The 20,090-nt window shown below is 37.2% G+C and overlaps 2 protein-coding genes and 1 long non-coding RNA gene across 4 annotated transcripts in view; 2 read left to right on the plus strand and 1 right to left on the minus strand.

The window, feature by feature from the left end:
• Window positions 1–1,594, plus strand: part of LOC107270572 (E3 ubiquitin-protein ligase RNF14) — a 10,295-nt gene extending 8,701 nt beyond the window's left edge. The window contains exons 5-7 of the mRNA XM_025087960.1: window positions 17–190; window positions 272–444; window positions 524–1,594. Coding sequence (XP_024943728.1) covers window positions 17–190; window positions 272–444; window positions 524–628 — 452 coding nt within the window. The 3' untranslated portion in view covers window positions 629–1,594. The remainder of the gene's footprint in view (window positions 1–16; window positions 191–271; window positions 445–523) is intronic.
• Window positions 1,595–2,488: 894 nt separating this feature from the next.
• LOC107270596 overlaps window positions 2,489–20,090 on the plus strand; it is a 48,214-nt gene continuing 30,612 nt past the window's right edge. Inside the window, exons 1-2 of one of the 2 annotated variants that reach the window (XM_025087969.1) lie at window positions 2,489–3,363; window positions 16,989–17,184. In XM_025087969.1, the coding sequence (XP_024943737.1) occupies window positions 3,355–3,363; window positions 16,989–17,184 (205 nt within the window). In that variant the 5' untranslated portion in view covers window positions 2,489–3,354. Of the gene's footprint in view, window positions 3,364–16,988; window positions 17,185–20,090 lie in introns of those variants that run through there. The other variant, XR_001538374.2, reaches the window with a different exon arrangement.
• LOC112494782 lies at window positions 4,478–5,789 on the minus strand. The gene is made up of 3 exons (XR_003060604.1): window positions 5,587–5,789; window positions 5,446–5,500; window positions 4,478–5,259 (listed from the first exon to the last, which is right to left on the minus strand). It is a non-coding gene; the product is annotated as an uncharacterized LOC112494782 (long non-coding RNA).

Genomic DNA, 20,090 nt, shown 5'->3' on the forward strand with positions numbered 1-20,090 from the left:
GACTCCATACTACTAAGTACCACTTTGCATACAATGATGGACATCGTCTATTGTCCGAGACCTCATTGTCAGTATCCAGTCAGTAGAGAACCTAACGAAAGAATGGCAAACTGTCCTGCTTGTCAGTATGCGTTTTGTGTATACTGTAAAATGGTATATCACGGAATTGAACCTTGCAAACTTAAATCAGGTACACTTTTCACCTTCCAGTTTATTTTACGTAAGGTAAAAACTACAGACTGTACTAATCACTATTAAAATAATGTCTTAGTTGAAAAGCAGCAACTAGTAATGGAATATCAAAAGGCATCGGACGAGAGGAAAATACATCTAGAGGAACGGTATGGAAAGAAACAATTACTAGCTCTAGTGCATAACACCATGTCGGAAATGTGGATCGACGAATACACTAAAAAGTGTCCTGAGTGCAATGCAGCTATTGAGGTACAGTTACACAGTTTTAGCGATATTGAAGTAAATCATTGCATTATTTTATTCTCTGTACGGCACACTCATATTATAGAAATCGGATGGCTGTAATAAAATGATGTGTTGGTGTTGCAATACATATTTCTGTTGGATCTGTGGAGAACGTATCAATGACAAGTGGCCATATTTGCATTTCTGAGATCCTGAATCAAAGTGCTACAAAAAGCTATTCCGCCAAGTATTAATACCATTAGAACCAGGTGACCCTGAATATGATGAAGATAACCTGGACTTCCCCGCCGTATACCTCGGCAACGATTCCGATGACGAAAATTTTTCTGACGATGTTTTTAATATGGATGATGAATTATCATAGTTAAAATAGATAGCTCTATGCTGTATTTCATATGTACACGTATTTTATTTTTCGGAAGGAAATTCTGTTCATTTTATTTCTTTTTCTTCTAAATTCGATTATCTCAAAATGAACATCAGATGAATGAGCTGTAACTAGTTGTGTTCAAAGTTTACATCCAATCACATTGTATACTCATTTTTCGCCAAAGAGATTGCGATAATCTGTGATTGATGTAACTCTAGATAAAGAATATTTAATTAATTGCTAGTCAGCGAGTAACGACATTCAGTATCAAGAATGAAAAAGTTGGCTAATTTCAATGTGAAATATCTCCGTTCTGTAGAAAACGAATACTGCTGTACAGAGCTAAGATATTTTTTCCTAGACATTTTTTCTTTTGAAAGTAAAAACAATAATATAATATTTTATATATTATTAAAACACAGCATAGCATAATGCCAATTGTATATTGCAAGTAATAGTAGTTAAAATTTATGTACATGCTGAAGATTTGTTAGATATCTCCTATTGGTTTTCTATTTTGTATATTTTTCCCCCGAACTTGACGATAGCTTCTATAACAAAAAAAAATATTTGCTACAGCGGCAAACATTCAAAATGAATACTTATAAGGTATTTGCATCTAAGATGTATTCTATTGGCATCGAATTTTTGTTATTTGTAAAAATTATTTGAATATGTGGTTTCGGGCAAGACAATTATGGTGTACGATTATTTCATTTATTTATTTGATACAGCCTCGTGTATTCATTTATTATAATTTAAATAAACTACGTGTAAGAGAAACTGTTTTTCATTATACCCACTGAGTTTACTCTCTTGACCCTCTTTATCAATATCTTTTGGGTTATACAATATCCAATGTCCACAAAAAAAGTGAAAAACATAAATGCCATTAATGTTTAATATTTTGAATCTTGATAACATGAAATAAATATTAAAATAATATGACGCTTCGAATTTTGGTTCTCTGCGAAGTCAATGTGAAATACATACGCTAGTCGCTCGATCTATACGCTTTATTACTTCATGGGTTGATGGTTGAATCTTTATGTTCAGTGTTAGGAATACTCGGTTGATATGTGAGATAGAATATTTTTTAAATATTTTGCAGAATCTAACAGGATGAAGAAACAGAATAAGTATTCGATAGACCACGTTGAAGATTTCGAAGTGAAAATGATTATATAATCATGTCGCCTATCACAGACAGTTGATCGATAATGATCCCAAAAAATATGAATCATAAAATATCATCTAAAATAATCAAATTATCTTTTTTTTATATTTAAGTATTTCATTATTTTCATAACCTAAAAACTGGCTACATAAATTCATCCTACATATGTGCTGAACTATACTTGCAATAAAAATCATTTTTAACCCATCATCAGCCACGTTATTTCTATCGTCTCACTCTCACTGCTGCGTCATTCTATAGATTCACCTGTCTCGCGTGAGAGAAACACTATATCGATACGCTAGTTGAATGGCAGAGCCACCCACATTGCATCCCTTGGAAAGTTTAAACAAATTTTTTCTTCCTCTCTCCTAGTTATCCATTCACCTTCGCCCTTTGCAGATGATACTGAAATTGTGATTTTGTTATTGATCGCATCAGCCACCTTTGGCGGGATTTGCACGCGCTTTTCCCTGAATTGCCAGTAGCGTTCAGTCTTCCGTACGCGCGGGTTGTTCTACCAGTTGCTCCGATCTCGTAGACGGCGTGTTCAATTCTACGTTAAGTAAAGTTTTCGATTTCAATATATTTTTCCATGAGTCATTTGTACGAGCGCAAAAATAAAATTTTTCAATTATTGCATCACACCATTTACGAAAATTAATTATTTATTAAATCACAATAAATCTTAAAATTCATCATTGACTTGGATAACTGCGACTGATGCAAAAGTGATTCGAAATATATTAAAATAATAAAACCCACAAATAATTGTGCGAATAGTAAACGGCGTCTCTGAGGAATTATCATTTCGCTAATATTTAAAAAAAATTTAGATACAGTGACGCATGTTCAACCCAAGTATATGATCTACAAAAAACATGGTGCTGTTGAAAATAAACGGAGTGCTCTGGAACGACGTATTAAACCATTTGTGATAAGGTCTAAAATAATAATAATCTTCTCAGTGCAAATACCACAGTGTAATTATTAGCAATTCATATTGAATATAATTTCGTTGGAATACTTGTGAGAGGGATGATATTCAAACGTCTATTTCAAGTTCCTGTGTATTAACATAGTTGCGTTCATTAAAATTCTCTTCTGCTCCGATAAATACATATATATTCATCATAACTTCCGTGCTTATACAATATATAATGAGAAACCTATATAATTATATTCTATTGTGAGAAGTGTATTTGGGATTCACGTGCTGTATCAATATTTGAAAATTAACCGACAATTGAACTCAAGTGGTAACTGATTTCCAGAAAATAACAAGGTGGCAGTGACGTCATTGCATATTTGCGCGCGGATTTTCGCGTGGGCATGGGATCTTCTCGTAGGTAGCACTACATATCCAATGCAACACGTGAGTATACATATAATATACATTCTCTACTATACTAAATATGTATATCTATAACTTGCATAGAGTTTTAGGTTAATACGTGGTTTTGAACATGATTCAGAAGTATATATTAGTATATTGATGTTACATTAAACTGTATCGTTTGTGTAACTACGAAACGTATGTTTTAGCACGTGTCTTAGCCCAGTGTCAATGCGAGTGTAATCCTCGGGTATCTAAGGTCGATCGAGAGAGAATTGGGTGCGAGAAATAAAAGCTGAAAAGCTTGGGTGAATCGTAATAAAATTCACTTTCACTCTGGCATCCCTGAGAGAAGAATAACAGGCGTCTGAGGAAGTTTGTGAAAAGTTTCGAAAATTACGTTACTACAAGTTTCACACGCAACTAAAATTATTCGCTGCTTCAATACTTCTCATTGTTAGATGAATACTTAGAATCGCCATCGTGACGTAGGACGTGAATGCTTTTTTTTTATGTGCCCAAGAAGGAAATATCCTTTTTTATTAAATCGACTCATATTTTTTCACGATCCTTGGAAAAGTGGGACAGAGAATAAACGTCAATCGTAACCGGTGAAATATTATCGAGAAGGAAAGTGATACTTTTTTTTCCACATTGTCGTGGCAGTGTGTATTTGTATTAAGTATGTAAGGACATCTTATTGGCACTTTTTCATGTACCATATTATATAATAGTATTATACTGTATACAATACTATTGTATTATATGAAATACAGAAAAGGCTTTATTTTGTTTTATTTTCTACAGCATACCGTGTTTGCTGAACACACGCACCCTTATTTTGTATATACATTCATTTACCTCAGAGTTCTATACAAAATATTGGAAGATATTTCAATGAAATTATTTATAGAGGACACCAAGCTTGTTTATTTTATTTTTTTTTTCAATACGAATACTGTTACGATGGATAAGATGGATCATCGATAATCATAGTAATTTCTGGAATGTTCATATTTCGAGACAACTCGATTGTCTAATTTTATATAAACTTTTTTTTATTGGCCAATCAATTACGTCTTACTCCACGTGTGCAAATTTCCATAGACATTTGATTTTAGTTGAGGTGTTGATTTTTGGAAAATTCGCCAAAATAAACAAGCAATGAAAATTGAAGGATTCGTTGCTGCTTATGATTATACGTACGTGAGTAGTGTGACGTTTTCTTGTTATCACAAGATACATATAATATATAGATTCCATTAATGATTTAGCGGAGGACCCTTGTTATCGAGAGATCTAAGATTTGTTTTTCATGAATTTGCAGATCTCTGTCATCGATTTGCTCTGAATTTGCATGAAGCTTTAAAGACGAAGGTCGGAATAGTAGAAGAGAACGTGTCGGGGGTTCCTGTTAATTAATTTTTCTTCAATGAAAATTCTGTAATCGTGCAGCATCCCGCACTGTTAATGGAGCCTATAGGTTGTTCTTGGAGTCATCTTATGAGGCTATATGATGGTGCGTTACTCGGTTATTTGCATCTCCATTCCCTATTAGTTGACAATCTAATTAGCTATCCCTTCAGTAGGAAAGCACCTTGCTGTCAACAAAGTTTCCACCCACTCACTTATGGGCGTTCTGGTATTGTCTATTGTACCATCAACTTCCTCTTGCCCCGGAGAACTTCTAAAGCACACACTAGATACTAGTCATTGTTTCGTGAACTCTCTTGCTATTGTTTCGTCATAATTGTCCATGGGTACAAGGATCCCAGTGAGGCGCTACGTGTTCTGTTCGCTGGTGATATTGAATATGAATTTTTCATTGTAGCTACAGGACTATCCTTGAAAAGAGCACGTGCCATTTGTATTTGCCAACATACAGCGCGTGGACGATGATACAAAATCTGCGGGATACATTGAAATTCTGTGAGGCTGGAAAAGAAGAAAAAAATTATTGATCAGTACAGCAGGAAGTGTAGCCTTGCCGTTTATGGATATTTTATTAGTCTCGTGAAATATTTTTGTTATTTTTTGACAGCGACGTTCAGACGTTTCTTACTGAGGTTTTTTGTGATCTGCAAGAAAATGATAATTCCAATTTAGTCGATGTCAGCTTACCTCTTGTAAAATCCTATGTTCGCCTGCTGCACCGTGACGGAAAGACTTGGAGAGCCTGTTAAAAATGAGCAGAACGCTTATCTCGTTACACAAGGAAGAGGGAGCGACGAAAGCTAATTACGAAAGCAAATTCCATTAAACCTTTACTACGCAATTTAGTCTGCGTTAACGAAATTTAATACAATCGAAATTTCACTCGAGTCCTTATTTTGTGAATTCTTGTTATCATCGGTATGGATTTTCACGATAGCAGTAGCTCGATTTCAGGTTTAATATTTTCAAATTTATATATATATGGTTCTATGTACTGAGTAAGCACTTATATGTGTTCCTGAGGACTGTGTGAAGTTGGCACCTCAAATGTACGAAACAAATGTTATAATTAGAACATAGCTCCTGCGGGTTATATTCAATGTTGCCAATCGATGCCATATTAATACGTGAATGATCTGGTGAGAATTTGCCTTATATTCACGTAACTGGTTACCTAGTAGATTCGACGGCACGTTATTGACTGATAATTCTTAGGTGGTTTCATCCTAGGGGTCATCTTGTTTCGTAGCTTGGCAACTTGTCGGAAATTTCGTGTAATTGCTTCGTGTGCCATTTACAGCTCGACCCTTTTGCACACTAATAATAATTTAAAGTCGTACCGGTTTACGCCATCAGTTGGAATAAACATTCGCAAATGACGCTTAGGTTGAGTTGAGTCTATTCTAGAAAATAAACTGTTTTAAAATCGCGTTAGACTCAGAATTTCCGTGCGGCGGGCTACTACGTAATGGCAACAACTTCCTGGAGTAATTTGATGATCAACTCTCTCTGTGATTACAATTCAATGTAACTACTGTGTCGTAAGAATAACTAGTACGATTCTAATCCTATAGGAGCTCGATATACGATAACATGGATCTTGTAAGAAGGGGAAACATGGATCTTCTACTAAAGAGAAGAGAAGGGAGCGAATAACGCTTTGTGAAAATCCAGGAATCTACAACCGCGAAATTTTCTGATGATATTTCATCCGGCTGTCGCATTTCACTGATGCATCCTTTGTGTCCTCGCTCGAGTTCACCAGTTTTCTTTTCTTGCTGGAGATAAAGATGTTACTCATGGTGAATACTACGATAATCGATCACCCTATAGAATATATATGAAGACAAGTGCTATGGATTCTGAAATTATTTTATACAGGGCTTGGCTCATGATATCTGATTAATATTTTTATCATATATTTTGTCTCGGTACCTTCTCTTAACTGATTGATTGATTCTCTTCACTTTTACTATAAATTGGCTAAACGCGTGTAACCAATTTGGCTTTGTTTTTGTCCTAGACGTATCCGAGAGAATCCAAAATCTCTCAAAGGGTCCGATAAATTTAATAAGGAGTGGCACGTCTTGCCGTATAGTACTTAAGATCGGCTCCTGTGACCGGTTTATCTCCTGTTCCTGAACCTTCTGTACCTGATTATCCGTTTACTAAAGTAGTGCAATTAATAGGATATCTGGATAAACCTCTCGAGAATCCACTATCGTACGATAAGAAGTTATTATTATTGTATGTTAATAAATTTCACCATAAGAGATTTGACTTCGCATTCGACCAATTACTAAGCGGTATTGATATTGTTTAGATCCTAGAAATCAATTTATTGTATGGTTCCGTAATAATAATTTATATAACGCTCGATGCCACAGTAATATTTGATTCCAGGCCAGATTCGTGTGTCGTGTGTTTACAGGGGTAGCCAAATCCTGGCCAAGCAATCATCTTCGATCTTATCAAAGCCTGGCAAATATTCGCGGCACGCGTAATTAACTTTCTGCGTACATGTATCGACGCCCTCCGACTAGAGCGTGTGGAGTCGGAAAAGGGCGAGGTGGTTCTAACGAAGCTTCTCGAAATTAGATCTCTACTGGATGGTTCAGAATACGAAGGTTTTAATGGCTATTCGGAATGTTTATTACCTTTTTTTCCAAAAGCATAATTTTTTTTAAATACAATTACAGATACTCGTAATCTTTTAAAAATACTTTGCCGAGCACTTTCAAATATATTGGGTCTGCCCTAAACCTCAACGAATGGTTATACGTTTTCTTTCATTTTTTAGATGTGAATTACGGCCTATGCTTGTGCTTCCTTATGGAACACGAGAATTCACTTAACAGACGCAAATCCTTCATCATGAGATTCTACTTGAAGGGACGTCCTTCCTGCTTTGTTCTTGTACAATGTTCCTCGAAGATTTGGAGTATTCTTAACCTTTGGTCGGCCGGTGGGAATTTTCTCTCGAAACCCTAACAATCGATACAGGAGAAAGATTTTGATGTTAGGAGGTATACTGGTACAGTCAAGCGTGGGAAGTTTGTGGAGTGATGTGAAGTTGATCAAAATTGTAGCCGACGGTGGAAGTTAGGTCAATTGTAGTTGGTTGATTATTTTCACGTTACTAATATATTTTAAAAAAACTTGACCGCAAAACTGAATATTAATTTTATTTTATACAAAAAATATACAGCAAGGCAATAACGCTATGCAAATATTATGAGCCAAATATTTCTGTACTGTCGATTCAAAATATTCATGCTATGCTATTTCAAATCAATTTGGAATTTGATTTGTCGTTATTCCAGCACGTGCATGGCATTCTACGAGTGCCTTCTGTAATTGAAGGCTGAATTGGCGGAAAGTCTAAAAAACGTATACCGGAATCTTTGCCATAATTAACCACTGGATAATCGACAATAGTTATTTTCAGACAATGCCGTACGTGCCGAACAGAAGAACTAATTGTGAAACTTCCTAATACCCCAATTGTTTAACGACAGCTGTGGAAGATTTCTAAAGTTACCGTCAGCGATAATATTCCTCTGGATCTTCCCTAATACCAGGCATTATTACTAAAAGCAATATAGTTTGCTATAATTTATAGGGGGTGAATGAAACAGAGGGTTTGTTTTGGTGCGTCATGCGTTCAATATAATCCCCAGTGAGTTATGCCAGCTCCAGACCGCAATCGCTCGATCCGTTGTTTGTCAACGTGAACTTGCGTATTTGCAATACGTGATAATCTTCCTTCGGAGTTTTTCACTGCATGCCTATGTCCTACGTGGATTTGTAACAGGCGGAAAAATCGTGATCTTCCGTTAATCCCTAGAGACCTATCAACGAACATGCTATACGTATTTTTCACGAAGTTCAGCATCCACTGCTCCAAGGTATTGATATCCATGTTTCACCCTACTTTTATTACATCAGTGTGTTACTAATTTCGTCTTGGAATTCATAACCATGTTGAATCGTTAGTCCTGAGGTTGGGTTAGCGGAGAATTCAGACGTCTAAGGAATGCCAGACCTGTTCCAGAATATCGGGTATAGATGCTAGGCATCAGTATCGACATTCCACACTGGATGGAGTTAACGTTTAACGGATTCGAAATATGGTAATAAAATATCACGTAAATCACTATTAAAAAATAGTGGTACGTGCTCTTTAACTTCTCTGTACTCTTTAAGGTACTGCTAGATGGAATATTGGCTAAGCCTGAAGAAAGCATCAGGTTACTGCATGCAACAGGCACGTGTGTCACGGGTACCCCCTCTGTCCATCGTTCATCCATTTTTTAATCTTTTTCAACCACGTGTTCCGAAGCCTCCATAACCAAGCTTGGACTTGATGGTTTATTATTGTTCCCTTGCGTGGGCTGGATTTGTCCTCTGTGACATATGTCAAAGTGCATATCTTTATCCGCTACTTTTACACAGACCACTTGTATACGTGGTTCGCCTTTGCTCGCCAACCATCATGTGATTTCCTATGAGAAAATTTTTCGTCAGTGGATTATCATAAGTACTGCTGTCTCATCGCTTTTACATTAAACCGCGTCAGTAAGGTGGAAGGCTTATTGGATTATGAGTTAATATTTTTTTTTGATTAAATTGAAGAGACATTTTTGCAGATACAAATTTCATCCTTTTACTTGTCGTATATTATATCTATAAGTAAAAAAATGTGATGGGGCATGCGTGTTAAAAATAATGGAAATGGACAGATACACTGTGTCTGGTTATAGGGAGAGAGAAATAGTCTTTTAAAAAAAAGAATTGGTCCATATTTGAACGTCTCTCGATTATATGAATAATTACATGGAGTTTCGTTGCTTGCATTCGGGGTCGCTCATTTTCGTTATTGCTGTTTATTCGTTTTCGGCTCTTTTCTTTTATTCATCTTTGCAGAAGTCGCACGTGGGAACGAAATTATATTGACAATATCTACTCACGTCGTTCTCGATGACTCGTTCCACTCGAATTCGGATATACTTTTCGAGAACGCTTACCTCCTTTTTTATTACTCTCCTCACACGTCTTAGATGTTTGCTTTGCTGTCGGATAGAACTTGCGTTTGTTAGGATATTAGGCTGGATATTAGGATGCTGGATGTATGGATGTCTGGGGAGCTTGTTGGCATAGAATTCTAATCTAACCATATTGCTTCTACTTGGACCTCGTTTTTTTATTATAATATTTATATACAATAAGGTACCTCTCGATAATAGGGTACCGTCACAGTATGGAGTTTATTTTTATTCTTGAATCTGTCAATTCTTTTGAATATTATTCCTTTTATGTTACATTGATATTGCATAAGCATTTTCCATTTTCGTATTTTTATTATGTTGGAACTCCTTCACCTCTGTACCTTGAATACAATATGCATTTTATTGATTTTTTTTTTTTAGTTTTCTCGTTTTAAGGACCCAGGTGATCGCTCTTTAAAAACCATTAGCTAGGGACGTGATCTAATGGATTAGTCAGTCAGGCAGTTTTTCTATATCTGTCTGATTTTGATATTGCTGCAGTGCCGCTGTTCACACAATACCTGGGATTTCAAACGGAATGATATAGTGACTTTATATTGACTCAAAAATTAGATTACCTCTATAGTAATTTCTTACGTCTACGTTATAAATAGAGATGTCCATTAATAGTTTTAATGATACTACGAAATGCTCCAAGGTCAAGTGTTTTCGATTCTCGTAGCTTGGTCTCTTAGAATCAGTAAATTACGATGCTTCCTCAAACGCTCTATCCTGAATATAAGTGGTACTCATTGATAATTTAAGGCGTTTGGTAACTATGTACGTAACGGTAAGGTATTAACGATGAGCTGAAATTTCTATACTTATCGTGTAACAGTATCCTTTGATATCAGAAGACAAATAGGTACCAGTAACGGGAGCATTAGTTATTCTCTTCATTGAGTTGCGGGTTAACTGGCTCGCAATTTGACTGCTCCTCTTTCGCCGTTGAGACCTTCCCGAGAGTCTAAATTTTCTTAGGGCGAACTTATATTATTTCTAGAACTTCTCTGTTTTATCTATTTATCAGTTTTCCTCTTGCAGTAGGTAGATTCGAAGTTTCAGAATATAACCAGCTATTCATCTTTGTGTATTACATAGGCATTTATTTGGCTTCGACCTGGTAGCTTATGCGCTGCAAAACGAGTGCAAAGAAATGTAAAATTCTCGTTGAAAAATGGTATTTACTTAAATCGCGGATTAATGTTTATGTATGAGCAGCTGGTAAAAATAGATGATTTAACGCACACTCTTTTCGTAAACTCCTCACGTAGATCAAGCTGAGTTACGCCTGCGTCGCTTGATTTACAATATTATCCTTAGCCCTCCTCTTATCAGGATTATATTGGAATTTCGAGTAGTTTTTTTTTTAGAATTTATGTTAATCGACAACGACGTAATATCGATTTTTATTCAGATGTGTTCTCAGTTTTAGGTACTGCCGTGAAAAATTTGGAGATGCTCAACAAATATTGATGGACGCATATTGCATATACTACGTGAGAATCAAATGAAGAGTACGTATTTTCTGTCTCTAGAGCGAATATATGGTATAGAACGTTTGAAGTTCTCTGACAAAGGGAAACCTCGTTAACAAGCAGAATGTTTTCGACCGTAATTCCAGTAGGTATTAGAGGCTCAGTAATCTGCAACCAGCCACGAGATCTGCCTTTTCTGTCGATTCGCAAAGCAAGCTCAGGCGGAAGTACAGGTGGGCGTATGCGACGTAGGTGAAAATTCAGACACTGGAGAAATAGAGTTTTGGCGAACCCTAATATAGCACTGTCAACTGTACGAGAAATTTATGGAAATGAAAGTCCCAAGTAAAGCTGCAAAATACAGGGAAATCCGGTTTAATCATCCGTGTTAACATTCCCTTCTGTGTTCATGATCTCGTCGTAGATGCCCCAAGCATTCTTCGTCGAATCAAAGGGAACAGCATTGATTGGTACTGTTGGTTGAGATGCAGTGACGTCCGCCATTATTCTTTCGCTCGATGACATTGATGAGCATCATTGAACAGAAAAACTATGAACTTCTGACTATTTAACATTTATCTTCTATGGTTCATGATTTACTCATTCACAGAAAATAGAATGATATATATTAGTAAGAAGATCGAACAAGCTGCAAGTTGAAACTTGCAATTTGCTTCCTCCGAATCGTAAGTAGCGTACGAAGTCCTTATATGAGGAAGCATTTTCATTTTTTTTAATCTTTGGCTTCCTCATAGATGAATTTTCATCTACTACCCACGATTTAGAGGAAATTGCAAAATTAAAATTCTTGGCATCCTCGTATAGGGACTTGGTACACTACTTACGATTCGGAGGAAGCAAATTGCAAGTTTCAACTTGCAGCTTGTTTAACGTGAGTCCCCATGCCTCTCACAACTTGGGGTGCTTTATACTGAGAGAACGCATGTAAGGATAAATCTGTTGCATGATCTCTTTGGGTCTAATATTTTTGAATTGGCTGAAATTCAAAAACTTGAAGATATGTATAATCAGATCCGTTTTACCAATCTCCGCCAAATTTGAGACATATCACGGCTAAATGATACTCTATAATTTTCGAAAATTGGAGCTCAATCGGTTAAATTTGACGGGAGTTATATCGATAAATTTAATTTTTCGAAAAATTCAAAATATCAAAATCAAAACTTCTCGATCGATTCGGTCCAAATGCAATACCAACCAACCTTGGATACATATCTCTTTGTCAAGAACTATTTAGACGATTATCACACAATTTGCGATCGCTAGAGTGCGAACGTCCTTTTTTTGGAAATTTGAAAATGACATCAATTTTGAGCCACAACTTGAATCATGACTAAAATTATAGTCAATGTAGGGATTATAGTGCTGCATATGCCTGTAAAATTGGGGGGCTGTAGCTAAAATCGTTCTCGAGTTATACACGTTTGAATTTTGGGAGGGCATTATACACATACACACCCACGCACACACATCCGGACATTTTCTCCAAACGTGTTTTCTCGACGTTTTGGCACATTCTCAACATGGCGACATGAAAATCTCGACAGGAAAATTTTCCACCGTCACATAGCTTCGTCTATGAGGAAGCAAATGTAAAGTTCTGGGTGTTTGGTAACATTCAGGGTAGCAAAATAATCTGTACGACACGTGTTACCTTTATACTTGAAGTTTACCACGAGGAATTGAGAGAAGCTCTGGGATGCTGGGGATTTCCCTTTCACGTGTTTTCCTCCTTTGATACGGTTTACGTTTCCTTACAAGTCATCGGAAAGGAATCTTCTTACGTACCCTATGGCAACAAGTTTCTGGAACGTGAAATTTTCAAGAGACTCGACAGATCCTAAGGGAATGTCAATTTCGCTGGACTTGATAATCTAAATATATTACGTATACTATTTACATTTACTGCTCCAGGTTCACCTTACACAGGTTTTCTATTGTTTCTCAATCGTTCAAGAATTCATGAGACTCCTTGTGTAGTGCGGCTTACGCGATATGGGAAAGGTTACCTAGATTTATGTTTCCTTGCAAGTCTAGACTCATACTCGTTATGCTGGAAGGATATCTAATGACTTTTTAATTATTGAACATTTCTCCTTTCGCAGTGGGATGTCTGCCGCAATACTTTTTTTTGGCTTCAATCAATCGTCGATGTATCGCAACAGTGTATTAAAGCTATTGGAAAGCTTTATGTCTCGTCGATATCCAATAAGGTATTAGGAAGCATTCAATTTATACATTTGAAACCAGAAGGAAATATATGCCACGCTATTGGACTGGAAATTGTCTGGAAAAAGAATGCTGGTTCCACAAAGGATTGGAGAAGCTCGTGTGAATATTATGTTATGAATATGAAGTGAGTATGCAGCGTCATACATTAAGGATATAGGGAATACAAGCCCTCTTTTTTTAAAACCTTTTCTTACTCTTTGGCTGTTCTCGGCTGTGCTCTGTCCTTTTGGAAGAGGGAAGGTCTCAGTGTGATTGAAGTCAGATATTTCTCTTCATTAGTGCAAAGTAGCAAGACGCCTGGCCAATCGGAGACTGGCCGATACTGTCAAAGGGCACCACGTGTGGTCCTAAGATATTTTATTACAAAAGTTATCTCTTGGTACAAAGCCATATGATACATGTAGATAGGCGGTAGCCCATCATGTGGAATAAATTCTTTTGTTCTGCGCGTCACTCCTATGCGATTGATTTTTCCCTGCCAATGTCATCGTCATCGACATTCAGGCAAAAGGTCGAGAATAATTTTAAATTCTGATAAAGTAATCATATATTTTTGTCAATTTATGAAATACGCTTTTGCACGTTGTATTGTAGAAATGTAAAAGGGTAGGTGGTGAAAATGGTTATACATAGCAGCAAACTGTTCATTTGGATTTTCTGTAGGCCGAAGGTGTCTCGGCTGAAAAAAAAGTTTCCTTGTTCGTTTGGCTTGACGGGCGTAAGATAAACTTTTGTTTGGCCCTCTTGACTTTCTTTACTTTTACTCCATTGCTCTCTTACTTGGCATATATACATATATTTTTGTTTTCGAGAAGCGAAGACGGTTTTGTACTTAAAATTTCTCCTTTCCTCCTCAAACTCATTTCGCCGACGGTTCTGATACATTAGGAGGATTTAAAGCCTGATAGACTTGTTTATTTTCTTGCTCTCTCGATTCTCGAATTTCTAACTATTGCAATTTGTATTCGAATTTACGCTTTCCACAAGCAACAGTTTATGGTCACTGCGTTGACTTCTGGTATGTCCCCCGTTTCGGGACTGTGTCAGGTATTCCTTTAGGGTAGTGGATAACACTTCTTCATTCAAATGGTTCCTTAATTAGATTTTTTTTTCAGACCCTCACAGAATTATCACATACTTTAGTGCTCAACAGGAAAAAGCTGCAAAGACGTATTCGCCGTTGGCTTATCGGCAATCAATACAGAATTAAGCCTTGAGGTTTTATGTATCAGTAGTAAACTGGCTTCTTGATACCGGAAGTCTGTACGCCTCTTTAATAAATATTTGCCATGGCAAATGGACGGCTAAACTTTCATACCGGAAATGCATCTTTGCCTAAGACTTCAGTTTTATCTTTCTGTGACATAATTATGATTCGTCTGTTAAATTTCTAACGAGACCATTAAATTCTTCATAAATCATGAGATTGAACAGATCCTTATGTTTTAAAATGGTACTTCGAGTAGCCTCGAATTAATAGAAATATAAAGTAAATACCAATATAGATCGTAGCTCTACGATAAAATCGATTCGTCTCAATTTCCTCGTTACGATAAAGTTGATGCCCTTAGGCGAGCTTTGATCGAGCCTTTAATGAAAAAACTCGAAATTCTACTCGATATTTGCCTGCGTGAATGGTATTTCAGGAAGGTCCATTTAACGGTAGTTGATCTTCTGGTCAAAATATAACGAGAGATAGTATAGCTGGCGTGGTACTCGTAGCTCATTGTATACATGTACACGTAGATAGTAATGCGGTCGTATGAGAAGGAAAACAACAAGTAAATTTCTTTACTTTATTTACAGGTAAAAGTATGCAAATGCGATCGAGTGAAGCTCATTATTTCTACATTGGGAGTCATGTTCAAAGGAGGAAAATCAATAGAATCTGTACGTAGGGGATATTACCTCGAAAAATATATTTTATTCCGTACTTTCCTTACTACATTATTCGTATCGACTCTCGGTCGTTAGCGGTATTGTCAAATTTGTACTTTTCAAGTGGCACAGAATGGTGACGTCCGATTCGTGAGAGTTATTGCGTTATCGCTTTTTACAAAAATGAAAGACTGAAAAATGAAAATATTTATCGCTCGTGTGGACTCTCCTGATGAGAATTTGTCGTTTTACTATTGCAAATTCTGGTAAGAGTGATCAAGTTAAGCGTCGTTGTTTAATTTTATAATTATAACAATAACAAAGTTTACGCTTTGTGATTTGAGCTTGCAATCGAATGGAAATCTATTTTTTTGGTAGGTTATTTAAACGATAGCTTGTGTAAGGTGAGCTTTCCTTTGTAAAATGAGCTATGGATGGGCTGCAGTGTATAATTTTGTTATTCGCAAGGCACTACCTGCTGGACAACGAAAGCTTGTTTTGAATAATGATAATGCAATTTGTTCTCACTTTTGAGCCCATAACTGACAAGAGAACGCGTATACACTCGGTTAAGGGTCTTGTCCCTAAGCGAATTTCCGCCTGTCAGCTTAGGGACTAGAAAAATATCTTTTTACCCGTTGTACATATTTACTCCACTTATTCACAGCCGAAGATTTAATAATGGCTTCGTTAATGGCGCGAGGGAAATTTTATAATGATTTAATGTTGGACGAAATCGAATTCTGTTTGACATTCTTCCATTATGGCGAACGCACTCGTATTCCAAATCATATGTGCTTTCGTAAGGACTTGAGAACATCTCAAATTCTTATTTGCTTTCCAATGCTGATTTACGATGAATATCTAAGCAGCCAACTGCGTGGCATGCTGTAACGTCCACGGAATTCAGCCAATTCTTAGTGGTCGTGCCGATTACGTTGTCGTTTAATAACGATTTATTCATCAAATCTGTACCTGACGGGGGTTCGCCTGTCTGTGCTATGTAACAGACGCCATCCCCTGGTCGACCCCATTTCTTATACAACTGATAATCAGGGGGTTTTCTCCTATATTGTATTATTTCTAGAATTCAGTATTATTTAACTTTGTAACGAAAAATTTTTCCTTGACTCTGCACTATCTGCAGTAAATGTCCATAACGTTGCTTTCTACATTTACAGGAATATTTAGCCTTTGTACGAACAATTTTTCCAGTAGTGAAACAGCGAAGGGAAAATTAGTGGAAAAACAGGCAACCTCCCCAGCAGTCAATTCAGAACCTAACCTAACATTTGCAACATTAGAGGTTCGGCTGTAGTTGGATCTACCTGTACATAAGCTACTTGGTTATCAGCAAGTAGGGGAATCTCGTATTAATCCTGACGTTTCAGAGGGTTAGTTAGTTAATTGGACTAATCAAGGATTCTCAATGCGAAGATCCAGCCCACTCTTCCAATAAAACTCTAAGGATATCAAAGAGTGTTATATATATACACACGAATAGACATATGAATTTCATATAGGCTAGTATGGCAACCTAAATTCTAATGAAACTCCCTTACATATGTTGCAGACTGTGGGCATCGAGGTGCGGGTTACGAATGAAATTCCCGCACCCTCGCAAGATGAGATCAGCAGACGGGACGTGGTACCCCCGTGGATCGCAACGTCGTCTCCAAGTCCGAGCACCCCGGTAACCCCTACCAATCCGCACCAGTATTTGTCGCCCCATGTGTTCCAGGGACGAAATTCTCTGTGTTCGGCGAACGGTACATTTTTTCATTTCTTCAGTTACCGGAGGCGCAGACGCCCTTATCTATATCCTTGTCCCGTCCTCAAATTTATTCTTCATGACGTGACAGGCACGAGTCAGAATTTACAAAGAATTCGCATAACAGGAACTGTTTCATGTACGTCAAATTGCTTAGCGATACAATTTTTATCGCGTTAAAAGAAAAGAAAAAAGAAATGTTAATCCAAATGAAATTTTCTTTCTCCATCGGAGCATATGATTGGATTGTATATATATTTTATATTATCTCTCGTTTTCATGTTGATCTGTCTTTTAACAAGTACTGTATTATTATTTGGACACATAGTATATGTAGCTACGTATGATACATTAGCCAGGACGTTTTTGAGCTCGGTGACGGTTCGTTGCGGTTCTTGCTTATGGTTCATCGTACACAACCATTTAATTAGCCATACTTCAGGGATGTTCCAATTGATTTATCCAAGTTTCAAACTAAGGGATCAAGGGAATGCGATTAATTTTCCTCCAGTCTCTCAAATAAATTTTACCCACGTAAAGCTATCACTATGGCAACGGCGCTTTCGGGTCAACGTTAGTTTCTACATAGATAAAAAGTTGTTTCGTTCTCCCATAACGAGACTTCAAATAGATAATTGACGGATGCGAATAAGCTCGTATTTAAACACCCGGAGGCACCATTGAAGCTGGCATGAAAGACCCAGTATATTTCGAAATTCCCTCTCGCAACCAAGAGAACGCTCATTATTTCTCGAGGGAGATAATTCATTACCTGCTCTCTCGTACGACTGTCTTGTACGAATCGCCGTTCGAGAATCGTACTCAAACGTTATTTCTTGTATTTCTATCACGAAGGGCATCACGTAAAAGGATGGCAAAGCATATAATGATTTTGAACGGGGAATAAAATCGATTGGCTAATCTCGACCTTCGATCCGGAGTAACGGGAAGCAATCGCTGGTCTGTTTTATTCGAGAAGAAAGTTCATCGGAAAGAGGCATTAATCGAATTTAATGAATTTTTCACTTCAATCTTTTTGGTAATATTTTTTTTCTTTGTTTTTTTTTTTTGATCGTATCAAAAATCCTGTGACATCATTTCGTCGACTTGGACCAATTCTCAATTGACTTTTGTTGCAGGGACGCTTGTGGCTTATGGACAATAGGAAGTGCTGCGGACGTATCTTAAAATGCCACGTCATTTTTCTTTCACCACGAAACTAATTTTCCGCAGTCGCTTACCGAGCATTGGCTTTACGTCGTGGAGCTTGGGGGCAATCAGGAGCACAATAATTACCGTCTGCGTTATCGTCGAGTTTGTCGTCCTCGCTAAAAGCTCATTAATTGCACGTTAAATGGCCACCTGTCGCATCCACGGTGAACTTGCCAACTTCTCTTATACGCTCAGCCTCGCCTGGAACGGCCTTTAGTTTCATTTTACGACATCATAAATCTGAAATACGGCGGAAAGCAACGTGTCCTCAGAGTGCTCAGACTCGCAGGCATTCCATTTATGAGTATCCGCATAGATTCGTTTTGCGGAAAGAATTATGATATATCTTATTGAGCCTGTATTATGCAGGACTATTCGATAAAAAAACATACCAACCGAAGACGGCTCGCCTTAGGAGTCAAACGAACGGGCTAACTTCAGGTGGCGGCTTCGTCTGAATAATTCTATGCGATCGGTATAACTTTGCGAAAATTCATATAGTAGTCGAGTCTTGAAGTTTTCAAGGCAACCGCCCGATTTCCACGAAGTCTTTAGAAATTAAATTCAGTTCTGGCAGTCTCTTTGGATCTTATCAGATTAAACGTTTAAGGTAATCAGAAAATATGTTTCGTAAGAGAATCGTGACTTTAAATACATTCGAGGTAGATATTCCACACGCAGTCAGTTCAATATCAGGAATATTGTCTATTTATTCCAATGGATGGTCCCTGTTATCGCAGACTAGGTTGTTCACGAAGTTTTCGAGATATCAAAACATCCAGCTCTACATTTTTCAATTTCTCTATCGAATTCAGCTGTCGCCATTAAAAACTTTCGCGTGGGTGGTTCACGTTATCGCAAAGGTTACTCATTGAGATTCAAAGCTCTTTCTCAGTACAGTGTGTTGGGAATATTTGCACGTTCACAGATTCGTCATTAATTTCATTACTGTCAAGTTTTATGGATAAAAAACTAAACTTCATTCTTATTCTTACTGATTGGTCGCGTCTCTTAACTATGCTGCCTACGTGCAGATTGACAATTTTATTTGACCGATAAATATACAGAAACGCGTTTACTTTAATCTAAGTCCCTTTTTTTTAAGACGATCAACAGACTCTATAGCCAATGGTAAAGTGATCACATTATTAATTCTCTAGCGACTTATACGCCATGCTCATGTAATCCGTTCTGTTAACTTACCTAACCCGATTGAAACGGGTATTGTTTACAGCTCGCGTAACTCCTCCAACCTGAGGGCTTCTATAGAGATTGCCTTCTTAGTCACTGGAAGTATAATAATTAATCAATGCGATGAGAAATTGTTAATGACCCCTGTACCTCTCTCTACTATTGTCTATTATAATTGGTAGGTATTAGGTACGGCGCGGAGGTAGAGTTATTGACATTGATTGCTATAGTTTCTACGCCTTTGTGTTAGCACAGATCAATCATCTTCCTCGGCCGATCAAAATGAAACGATATCGTTCCACGAGGTGCCGATAGTTGTGACGTAGCCTTTAAAAATGAATTAATTCCCGAACACCCTGAGCATCGTAGGAAATCAATTTTTATATTCTGCTTTGTATATCTCTAGTACGACTTCTGACCCACGGGAATTGTTTACCAATGCCAAACCACGTCCTGCTGTATCCTAGGAATCTGGGAGTTGGAGCTACAGCCAGAGGGCTT

This window comes from Cephus cinctus, unplaced genomic scaffold (genome assembly GCF_000341935.2).
Source record: "Cephus cinctus unplaced genomic scaffold, Ccin1 Ccin1_scaffold0805, whole genome shotgun sequence".
NCBI classification, from domain to species: Eukaryota; Metazoa; Arthropoda; class Insecta; order Hymenoptera; family Cephidae; genus Cephus; species Cephus cinctus.